A 12,133-nucleotide genomic window follows, 5' to 3' on the forward strand; every position below is an offset into this window, starting at 1 on the left:
CACTTTATAATCATGATTGAATCGTGGAAAATAAAGCCCACGCACACATAAAAACCAGCCCAGTATGAAGACACCAGGACTAAAAAAGATCCTTCGATGGTTTGACGATGGAACCAAACCACACTCTCATCCCACACCGCATCACCAGCGCGTTTTTATTTTTTTTAGATGAAGGCTTGTGGACTAATGAGCCCACCTCCCCCCTCCTCCACTATCGTAGTAAAAAAAGCTCCGTGCTGCCCCCCCACCCCTCCCCGCCATGTAGACGCGCAGTGGCTCATCTCCAATCGGCTGCGCGGTGTGCGTCTCCTCTCCAGGCTCCTGGATCTGCTTTCTCCGCGCACTGAAGGAGAAACGCTGCGGATAATTTTTGATATCTCGTTCCTCGAAATATGATGATTCCATCCTCTGAATCCGACCACGCTTGATCTCCGGGCTTCATCTACCGCTTTAGAGTTGCTGGGGGAGCCCGCAGCGGCGCGCATGATAGTGCGACAATGGTGCAAAGCTGCCTGACAGCGGGACCAAGTGTGTTCTGCCTTTTTGCGTTCTGACCTTTGAGGAATGGGCTCCGTGCAGTCAGCCGCTGCGGTTTATGTCGTACATCCGGACTTAAAAATCCTACTTTATGTGTGTTATGTTAAAGATCTGGTGTCATCCTTCCTCACCTCCCTCATCGCGTCCGCTGCGGCGCGTCACCCGGAGCCATTCCGAGCATCTTAATTGATGCAAATCCTCCGCGTCGGACACCGACCTCAAGCTGCTCCGTTCCTCCAGCGAGCCGTGGGCTGAGACGCAGCGACGCTGCTGGTGGTTGATGCCATTGTCCCTCCACGGTGCTTCAGATCCGTCCGTGCCCTTCGGTTGAAGATGCCCGTGAACGCGCTGCCCCGCGGCGGCGGCGGCGGCAGCAGCGGGATCGGCGGCCCCGGGTCCCTGAGCCCAGCGTCTCTGTCCCGCAGCCTGTCGCGGCTTAGGGAGTACCGGACCCGGACGAGGATCATGCTGGCTCTGGGGGTCTCTCAGATGGTCCTGGGGAGTCTGATCCTGGCCGTCAGCTTCGCCGCTCTGGCTCTCACCACATCACCCCGAGTCCGACACTCCTGTCCCTTCTGGGCTGGTTTCTCAGTGAGTATCAGGCGCCTGCCTCAGGAATCACGCAAGGGTTGACCCACTGAAGGAAAGGAAAACTCATGTTGTTGGTGATAATGTGAAGAATACTAGTCTGCGTGTATTTGCATCTATAACTCAGGGGTATTTGTCACTTGTCACCACGGATGGAGGAGCCCTAAAAGTGAGTGTGTGGATGCAGAGCCTGGTGTGTTAACACACTCCTGCGCACAGGATCCTCTAAATACTATAGCACCATTACACTCCGGTTCACTGGGACGTGTTTCGGTGAATCGTTCGGGAGATGTTCTTTTTTTCTTCCTGTGAAATTTTCATGGTGGTTTGTGTAAATATTTATGAATCCGCTCTTCCCTGATTTCCTGCCAGAGACCCGGAGTCCATTAATTATAGAGGCTGTGGGGGCAGAGACCAGGGGTGAGAGGAGGTCTGTGGCACCAGGACCGTGTGTGTCCGTGTATGTGTGCGTGCGTGCGTGTGCGTGCGTGCGTGTGTGAGTGTGTGTGCGTGTGTGTGCGTGTGAGTGTGTGTGTGTGTGTGCGCGTAGGAGGCTCATTTTGGGGACATGAATCTGTTGGCATGCTCACATTACGGGGCTTCCGTTCCTAATCGGGACAAAAGAGAAGTCCAGTCATTGATCGTTCTAGGGATGGGGTTTATATTTTGTGAAATGAGTGCTGGTGTACATAAGAATGACGTGTCGACACAGGGGTCAGAGATCAAAGGTCGAGGCCCAGTCTCGATCAGCGCCTCAAGCTGTTTTGGTCGTTCCTCCACCTGAAGCGTCACACAAGGGAACATCAGCTCTGCACTTCTGGATTTGAATTTTTTAGTTGTTGTGTCGCACACACTATTGTAGAATTTGATTGGTCCATTAATATCATACAATCAAAGCGATGCCCAAACCTGGTCGAGACAAGCCATCATCTGGAGACTCTGGTGATAGAAGTAATTTTCCCACCAGGAGACAGAGGGAGTCACTCTGTAAAGTTTAGAGCTGGAAAAAAAACACTATAAAATCCCTTTTTATGGAAGGAGTGGGCTGGCATTTTTCTGCACTCTCACACCACAGGTCAGATTTTACATTTGTATTCAAATGTCAACTTTGAATGGCAGAAAATGCGGCGTCTGAGGCTGTAGGTTTCTACAGCATGGAGCGCGGGTTGGTGTTAATCTGCAGCCTCCAGTGAGGAGGGATGTGATGCTTTTTGCAGTTCTTCTCTGTGATTCAATCTAATAACACAAATGAATTTGCACCCGATGGCTGGCCTTGCTTTGATAATTCTGCAGGATCCATCTGTTCCTAATTTTGCAAAAAAAATTTTTTACTGCGGCATGTGTAGTGTGGAAGCAGTTTGTGCTCCTTGCTACAGTTGGGTAAGCTTCACTTTGGAGCCAATACCAGTGTCTGGAATGGAGCATCATTACCCAGTAGTAGTGATTTTATTGATAGAAATGCTATTTCAATTGTTTAGAATAAAAAATTGACATCTCTTCTAAGTGCCTGAAGCAACTGGAGAAATGGTTTTACCCACAACCCTTTGCTTGATGTGTAAAACTGGTCTAAAATAAAATAATATTTATTTTAGCATGCTAAGATTGGTAAATTAATTTCAGATGGATGCTAAGCTAAATGTGTATTTAGGAAAGAGTTGTCAATGGAGACGGGGAGGTAAAAATCTATCATCATGCTAATGACATACACGGCGCCCCATTAAGCAAACAAACCAGCTGCACCTTTAACAGCGTTAAAGACCTCTATTAGTGATTTTGACTCAACTGTTCAGGAGTGAGCTTAACCGCTGTTGATGCGCTAGCGACCTCAGATGGGTCCTAACCATGGTTTGAACCAGAATTTTTTGCCACTCGGTTCATTCCGAACAGAAACGGAATCATAACGTTTCTGGTTTTGCGTTCCACCCATAAACTGACGTTCCTGAACTGGTTAGAACAAAAAAATAAAGTTCCTGAACCGGTTAATAACGTTCCTTGTAAATATAAATACATTATGTAGGTGCCGTATTTTGCGCACCATAAGACGCGCTTAAAAAATATCTTAAAAATCAACACTGCACCTTTTAACATGAAGAGTCTAATGTGTACACTGGGTTCCAAAATCTGTAAAAATGTTTTTGTGTGACTTTAGTCAGCGCTCCGACACATCAGCCATTTTCCACCGACATAGGACGTATTACATCACTACGTACGCAGCGATAGACTAATTAGAGACCATGACGTGAGGCTACGTCCGGCACACCGGTACCGGTATCAGTATATGGCGGTACTGTACCGCAGGTATGCTGTTAACCACATTTGTTTGGTTAAAGACCCCTGACAATGGCGTCAGCAAAGAGACACGCTTATGACACAACATGTAAACTCCAGGCTATCAGTTCCGGTTGTTCCGGTTCACGTAAAGAGACCGGGTGGCTTTTTTCACACTTCGCCATCTCTCTTGATCTGTGACTCCATGCACGCCCACACCACTGCTTCTGTCAAAAACCACGTCAAGCGGCTGAATTTGGAGCTTGTCCTCATCCTGGAGGATTAACGAAAGAACTCCAACCGCTGGACATCGGTGTAAACAGAGCCTTTAAAGTTAAGCTGCGTGCGTCGTGGAGTGACGGATTAGAGACGGTGAACACACGTTTACCAGGACTGGAGGCAGTGTCGAGCGAGTTACACCCCCACATGTCTGGACTAATGTATTTGCTTCGACTTTTGTCCGATGTTTAGCAAAAGCCGGCATCATTACCAGACAGCCACCCGGAAACGTGATGGTCAGCGGTAGTGAAATTGCCGAGCTGAAGATGAGGACTTCAAAGGATTTAGCACAGATTTATAAAAAAATAAAAATATTTAAAAAATAATGTCGATGTATTTATTTAAATTTAAATACGTAGTACAACACAGTTCAACCACAGTCACCTTTTTGCTTCCGTTAGCAAGCATGCACTGGAAGATAATGTGCGCTGTGTGTCTGGTTAAAGTACACCAATAAACTCCTTTATTTAGACTGCGTCTCTTTGTACAATGAGCCGAATGGTTCGCAAAATAAGGTAACTTAAGGACTTTTAAATTGGCAACTAAAGCAGTTAGTTTATATACTATAGACTATAATTACAGATATGTCCCTACCCTACAGTAAACATTACCACAGCACTACACCACTGCTTTATGCAAGTTGTATCACTGTAGTTAAGGCTTATGCCTCCTACTTAGACACTACATGAAATAAGACAAGAATAACTTCCACTATGTCATTTATTGCTGAAGAACAGATCTTCATTGTGCCTCTCCCAAAGCTCAACATTGCTACAAAGCGCTGGCAGTACAGGAACACACTGCACTGAAAATGACTACAGCCAATGAGTACATGTCAAAATCAAACTTTTTTAAGATTGACACACTGCAGTGTTTACCTGTTATGATTAAATGGTGACTGGGAGACTGCCCTTTTCTTAATTGCTGCTGATAGCCGTTACTTCTCTCTGTTCTCATCCCGCGTCCAGGGAATGACAGGAAGTGAAACATGAGGTCAAATATTTTTTTCAAGAACAAAAAAAACACCCGTAATAACCGGTTTAGAATTATTCTCTGTTCCAATTCTGTTCCGGAACATTAAAAAATATAAAGTTTTCGGTTTTGTTTTTGTTCCTGCCAAAATACCAAACGTTTCCAGTTTTCGTTTGCGTTCCATGAACCGTTTCAAAGCCCTGGTCCTAACAAACCGATTACAGCTGAAGAAGCCTCATGGATGAGACGCGGAACATCTAACCAAAAAACAAACAAACAGCCGTACAGTTGCTCCAGATCCGGCCTGCAAAGATAAAGATGGAATGGTCTTCATCGTTCAGATATGCTTTCCTTTTGAACAGATGTTCTGATTTGAAGTGTGGTCACACTTGTAGGAGTGTCGCTGTCACTTTTTCTATTTATAAACTCTGCTGGTTTCCCACCCAGATGAGATTAAAGCCTCCAAAATTGGATACCGACTAATTTGCCATACAACTAATCCGTGTGGGGTTACTTACCCAACCCTTGTCGTCATGGTAGTGAAAGGTGGCCACCGTGGTGCTGCTGGAAATGCTTTGGAGCAGCAGGAGCGACATTCATGAAGTGCAATTTGTGTTGAGATGTTAACAACCTTCTGATACCCTGCAGACAAAAGACCAGCTAAACTCTGGTACTTGACACGGTGGCTCTCAGAGCGTGTAGACGGAAGACATTCAATTCTGAAGCTGTGATGCTGAGCGTCCTGCCATGCTGGCTAACGGCGTTAATGAGGAAGGTTACAACTCATCCTCAGACTGTGTGCACTTGTGTGTGTGTGTGTGTGTGTGTGTGTGTGTGTGTGTGTGTGTGTGTGTGTGTGTGTGTGTGTGTGTGTGTGTGTGTGTGTGTGTGTGTGTGTGTGTGTGTGTGTGTGTGTGTGTGTGTGTGTGTGTGTGTGTGTGTGTGTGTGTGGTAGCTGTGGGACATTATTAAGGACCTCTGTATGATGATGGGTATTTTGGGATTTCATCACCGGCGCAGCGAGAGAAGGCATAATCTGTACTGCTGACACAGAACAATTATGAACCTGGCCTTGCTCGTCCTCGTGAGCACACACACAAACACACACACACACACACACACACACACATACACACACACACACGCGCACACACACACAACACAACACAACACAAATGCTTCCCACCTCAGTTTTGAGCTCATCAATCCATCTGTTCCCCCGTTGTGTGTCATCCCGAGTCGTGCATGTCACGTACGCCAACGGACTAGTGCTACAAACATCTTGCACTTTTTCTTAGAGCTAATTCATCCCACACTCCTGACGAGCAGCCGGCAGCAGTCACTTTGTCGAGACGGGATATTTGGTGGCCTCGTGAAGATGAGCTGTGCTGGTTCCCGATGCTACAGGATGGTACCGGACCCAGACATCTTTTCCGATCAGATTACGACAGGCTAACCTGTCTGGGGGAACATTATCTTGGCCAATGAATGAGGCGAGTGAAGATGCTGCTGTATTCGTCAGCTGCTGACACTTGGAACAAATGTTAGTTTGCATCGCATTGCCAAAAATCACACACAGAACCGATCCGTGTGTCTGAGCAAATTTGTAGAGATATACAAGCAGCTTTTCCCCCACTTCTTTCCCATTTCCTGTCAGAGAGTAAAGATTCACTTTATACAAATGATGTGAATACCGTATTTTCCGCACTATAAGGCGCACCTAAAAGCCTAAAATTTCTCATAAACATGTAGTGCGCCTTATAATTCGGTGCATCTTATATATGGATTAATATTCCTATTAATATCGGTTAAAAACATGATCGCTGAAAAAAAGCCGGCAGTCTGGCCGCCAGTCATGCCGCACTCTGCCACCAGAGGAGCACCCTCACAAGGCACTCGGGCCCACGCCCCCTAACAACAGTAGTCAAGGGGCGTCATCGAAGTCCCGGCTCTGACTGAGCTGCTCTCAGACGGTAGAGCAGACTGTAGGAGCACCGGTGATTACGTAGCAAAACATAAGGAACTTTCAACAATTCTTTTAATAAAGTTTGACTGACTGACTGATCTCAGTATTTCCTAATTATTTGGCGTCGGAAATAACCCACTTTAAACTCAATTGGTCTTAAAAATGCCATTGTGCTGTCATCTGGAATCTAGTGACGGTCCATTCTATTAGTCTGTGGAAACACGGAGAAACTGGTATAAAGGTGAATGAAAGACCCTCAAAGATGAACTTCAAGCCTTTTCTGAAATTTCAAGAGCAGATTCACTGCTAGACAAAGGTGCCAACAGATGTGCTGCAATTGATCTACAATTGTAGTTGATATCTCTGGGGGGCGGTGGAGGGGTGCATTCAGGCTTGTGTATTCTGTCTGCAGCGACGTGCGGTGAGATTCACAGCGGTGAGACACCGACGGTAAAGTCAGTTCTAGGAGTAAAACAGCGTCATATTTGCCAGTAAATTAGCAGCCTGACATTAAAAACTAGTTAAAAAATTGTTTAGGACACACAGCAGCAAATAGCTGCACCTCACCTCCGACTGGACTACCGATCGATCGAAACAATATTTAATTAATAAACAAAGACAAACGTCGGAGCTTAAATATCTGCTTCGAACTTTAGATCAGAAAAATAATCCGCTCTGTTCGCACTGACTGCACTCGTAATGAATTTAACCAGTTTTTAATGTCAGGTTTTTTAATATGCGTGTTGACTTCTTTCTAAGATGGCAAAGTGATCAAGTGATCAGGTTTCCTTGATGAGGCTCAGAATGACTTATTGACATAACAATAGGGGCCATTCAAAGGTAGTCAGGAAGTTATGAATGCAATCATGACTGTCTGAGCAGCTCGGCTCTATCTAGTGGACGGATTGCGCAACTACAGCCGCTTTTATTGTGTACGCCTTATAATCCAGTGCGCCATATATATGAAATAAATAATTATTATTTTTAAATTATTGAGGGTGCACCTTATAGTCCAGTGCGCCTTATAGTGCGGAAAATACTGTACTTAAATCCATCCGGAGTCATCGCAAACATTAATTTCCTCATTAGATTTTGGTGCTTTCTGGGTCTTTCCTTCTTTCTGGTTGGGTAGCAGAAGGCGAAGGGTATTCCAGAGATCCCTCTCCACAGAGATGTTTTTCCGGTATCCCAGGTGAGATAATAAATGTGAACCCCCCTACCAGTGAATTCAAGGTCAACACTGGGGCCTGCTCTCAACTGATCGGTCCAGTAAAAACTGCAAAGACTGGCCTCCTTTCCAGCAAAGACTTTCTCAACTTCCTCTATCAGCGATGAGGCTCTTTGTCCTAGCTTAATGTTTTTCTCTGATTTCTGACAAAATACCTGCAAAAGCAATGACGCTCATCTCTTGATCATACAATGTCCTAATTACCACATGTAAGCATAGTAATGCTGAAGTTAAGTGTTGAACAGGAAGTCACAACCTACTCCATCCAGCGTTTTGACGCTTGATTCTAGGAGCTAAAAAACAACATCACATTGGATTGCTGTGGCTTTCTGTTTGTGTTCTTTTGAGAGCTGAGAGAATGGAGAAGATGATGAAATACAGATCAACACGTTACCTTGTTAGCGCCGTGCCGCTAAGAGTGTGGGACAATCCTGTTTGGTGTGTTTTATATCAGTGGTCTTTGTGTAGAAGCTGAAAATGCTTCATTTAATTGTTTGGTTGTTGGGTTCTGCTGTTTGTGCAGCGAGGGAAGTGAGCATCATCATTAATTAGCTGGATAATTAGTCTTAGGTTGTATCCTGGCAGCGACCTGACAACTCCGAGATGCAAACACACACACATTTCATACAGTGTATGACACACGCACGGCGGGTGCACACTCACACCACAAAGTGAGTCATACCTCAAATAAGTCTTAACTCCGGTGTGGAATGTGAAGGAACTGCAAATGCTGATTAAAAGGGCAGCGGTGCAATTCGTACGAAAGCTTTTTGCTGCTGGTGTCTGTTGTGACTCATAAGTTCAAATTGAATGAGAGACAGAGAAGTTAGTGTTTAATCAGCAGCTTCTCTCTGGCTTCACAGCAAAGATCAATACTTCCACCACCGCGCCGATCGAGTGTGATGCCTTTTGTGCAGCTTTTATTTGCGATTATTCTACAAAAAGATCTTTATGAGTGACACACAGGGTTGTTCATGCCATCAGTGTGGAATCAGTGTATTAATTAGCTTAGATGCCGTGTAATAAAAAGGAATTTAAAATGTGAATAAAAGAGGAATCAGTTTAACTGACGTTTTTCAACGGGGAGGACTGGGGGACGGTCTGGAAGAGCTTGTTAGTGAAAATCATGTTTCTAATCATGGAAATTATCGTCATGACGACTGATGCAGTCACGGAACAGAGGATGGCGAATCAAAGACCGAGAAGATGTCGTCTCTGAGTGAAGCGTCTTATGTTCGGTCAAGAATAGAACGGCCGAAAGAAAACAAATGCAACAAAGCGCTGGCGGTGTATGAGTTAAAAACGGTTCCCATGGAAAATCGTGAAAGTTCTGTTGAGAAGGGGGAAAAAAATCAACGTCTGTAACATTTCTGAAAATAAAGGAATGGGTTCAGAGTTTGTTTTTTCCAAGATTTGACATTTTTAATACAAAGACGTTTGTTGTGAGCCTGATGCTTTACCACCCGCGTCGGCAAAGAGCTAAGCTGATGTTATGAAGGCCTCCAGCTATACCTGGAAAATATACATTCTAGAATTCACAGCTCCACAGAGGCTTTTTAAAATCTGAACTGGAGAAGTATTCACACGTAGCAGCTAGTTGATGAGAAAATTTAGCCTGGAAAGTTCTTGAAAGGTCATTAATTGGATGTGTAAGGAGATGTGGGAACAAAGTCCATTCCGCCCATGTTCAGATTCTCCACCTAATATTCACGAGGGAGCGTGGACCCATTGAAGGATCTTTTTGTTTGTGATACCCACACGATGATCATCTTGTTTCAATGCAGCCGTTGGTTCTCGTCTGTCGATGGAGGATGTGGCTCCTCTGCCGCTTTACTCATCTCGTCAATGTAGATTAAATGAAGAGTGTGGTCAGCACACACACTCTCAGACCGACCGCTCTCCGCTGGACTCACGGCCCGTATTAAATCTCATATTGATCCGCTAATTAGATGGATCCCATCCATCATCGGACCGGTTTTTACTTTCATTTTTACTTGACCCTGGGTGTTTTTAGAACATCCCTGCAGTGACCTCACTCTCACGTTCAAAGCGGTCCTGTGGAGTGATGATGTCATGTCGTTTGAGCATCCGGCGGTGTTGCCGTAGGTTGTAATTCACTTCCTTGCTACACCTTTCCATAAGTAAGTAGGCACTCATCCTGCCACGACTCATTACTCCGAGGACCCTCTAGAGCATCCTGCCCCCACTCCAGTGCTACCAGTGAGCGCCATAATGGCGAGAACAGTTTGTCCTTGCTGTCACTTCACACACAGACACACGTAGAACACACTGTTCAAGAGAGGAACTAATATTTCAAGTTGCCAATTTTACTTCATTCCCTGTCTTGCTGTGCTTTGTAGACACATCCAGTCATCCTACCTCATCTCCTTCCTCTTCTTTCTCTGATTTTTTGGGGTTGTTGGGTTTTTTTTTTGCTATTTGCAAAAAATCATTAACAGGTTTACCAGAGATCTGTAAAAAATTGAGGTCCCATTGTGAGATGCCATCCCCTTTCTTCCTCCCCCTCACATCGCTAAGCAGCACCTAATGAAGCAAAGAGAAGCAGCCATGCTGGGCATCTTAGCACGCCTGGTTGACAAAGCAGTCATTGGTGAAATGCAAAATCAAAAGATGGATGTTGGGCTTATATTCCCATCGAAGATCGAACAAGATTAATTGTTGACGGCTGTCTCACATTGTGTTCTCTGAGGACGCAGAATAAAGGAAGTGTTCCCAACTTGGTCGCAAACAATGACCCTCTGAGGCTTCGTTCAGACAGGCCGTAACGATTTGTCAAAAACAAAACTCTCTCCTACTTTTTAATGAAGTTTAAATTTTGCATAAACTCGTAGGGAGCCATGTTTATCCCCCAAAATCGGTAGAAGCATGCATTCCCCTTGGATTGAAGTCAAGGGTTCAGTTCTGCTGTTCATTTTGTGATATTTGTCGTTTAAATGTCAGATCATTAGACGACAGCTTGTCTCAGCATGTAGCGTCGTAACATAACATCATTTACCCCAAAGTCCAAAACCCTTGTGCTTAATTTACTGAATTGACAAAAAGTGAGATTCTATATTTAAATCCTTGAAACTTTTGTTTGGGAAAAGTCTAGAATGTTTATCATCAGTGGGAACCGAACAGTTTGAGCTCCAGTTTGATCACAATATTCTTATTATTTGGTGTCTTCTAAAATTGAATTTTCCATTAACCCCCTATAAATTCAAGCGTTCTGGATCAACAGATGAGTGCCACATTTTATGTGGATGTCATCCTGTTATTTATATATTTAATTCAATCCCATCGTGGTCGCGTGATTTCGACGATCATGTTACCTCCTAAACAGGAGGCTCAGCAAAGTTATTAAGGAAATCAAAGAAACGTCTAGATGCCAGTGCCCATTTTAGATTATTTAGATGGGTATTGGTATCTGATGGCATTTTTTTCTCTGAGTGTTAGGACTCATTAAATATCAATTGATCCTTGAAGAAGAAAAATCTGATTTCTAATGACTAGTTTGACGAATTATTATTCCAGACAGACTTTCGTTTTTAATCTTATAGCATATACAAATAAACAGACATCACATCTCTGCAGCCTTGTCTTTGTATTCACGCGTGCTTTCATGTGTGCGCACATGGCGAACACAGAGAGCCTCCATTATGCATCATTTTGATGTGGAATCTGGTTGATGTGGCGAAAACCCGTCGCACTGTCGTTCATCTCTGGATGATTTCAGGCTCGATCCGACCCTGCAGACGCATCAGGGAGGAGGAGGAGAGACAGGGTTGGTGTGTTTGTGTGTGTTATATATCTGTGTATGCGTTCATCACAAAACCTATTCTCCCCCCACCGCCTGATCTTGTTTTGTGTGTCACCCTGACCTGTAGCCCGGGACGTGTTTGACAGAATGCTTAATGCTGCACTTCTTTACAAACAGCGTCGGTCGGGCCGCCAGGAGGTCTGTCTGCAGATTGTTGAATAGAAAAGGCCAACAGGGTTGAACCGAGCTCGCTGGTGGGGGTGGGGGGTAAAACCAGATTTGGTGGGTGACCGGCAGGATTCAGCCTCATAAGATTAGCGTGTCAAGTGTGCAACACCTGTGTGTACATTCATTCTGCTTATTGTGTGTAAATCCGACAGGAGATGGAAGATTTGAGGAGAAGAGTCATCTTTTATCAAACCGTTTAGCTTCCATCCACTGCCTCCTCCTCCTCCTCCTCCTCCTCTTCCTCACTTTTGACCTGAATGGCTAGTTAGTGGCACGCCACAACAGGCCGTCGTTAGCGTGCATGTCT

General features: G+C 44.8%; 1 protein-coding gene across 4 annotated transcripts in view; it reads left to right on the forward strand.

Annotated features, from left to right (window-relative positions):
• The first annotated feature begins 287 nt into the window (after positions 1-287).
• The window catches only part of fam189a1 (family with sequence similarity 189 member A1), a 57,541-nt gene continuing 45,695 nt past the window's right edge, over positions 288-12,133 (forward strand). For all 4 annotated transcript variants that reach the window (XM_068314568.1, XM_068314579.1, XM_068314590.1 and 1 more), the window contains exon 1: positions 288-1,128. In XM_068314568.1, coding sequence (XP_068170669.1) covers positions 871-1,128 — 258 coding nt within the window. In that variant the 5' untranslated portion in view covers positions 288-870. The remainder of the gene's footprint in view (positions 1,129-12,133) is intronic.

The sequence above is a fragment of the Antennarius striatus genome, chromosome 1 (assembly GCF_040054535.1).
Source record: "Antennarius striatus isolate MH-2024 chromosome 1, ASM4005453v1, whole genome shotgun sequence".
Taxonomy (NCBI): Eukaryota; Metazoa; Chordata; class Actinopteri; order Lophiiformes; family Antennariidae; genus Antennarius; species Antennarius striatus.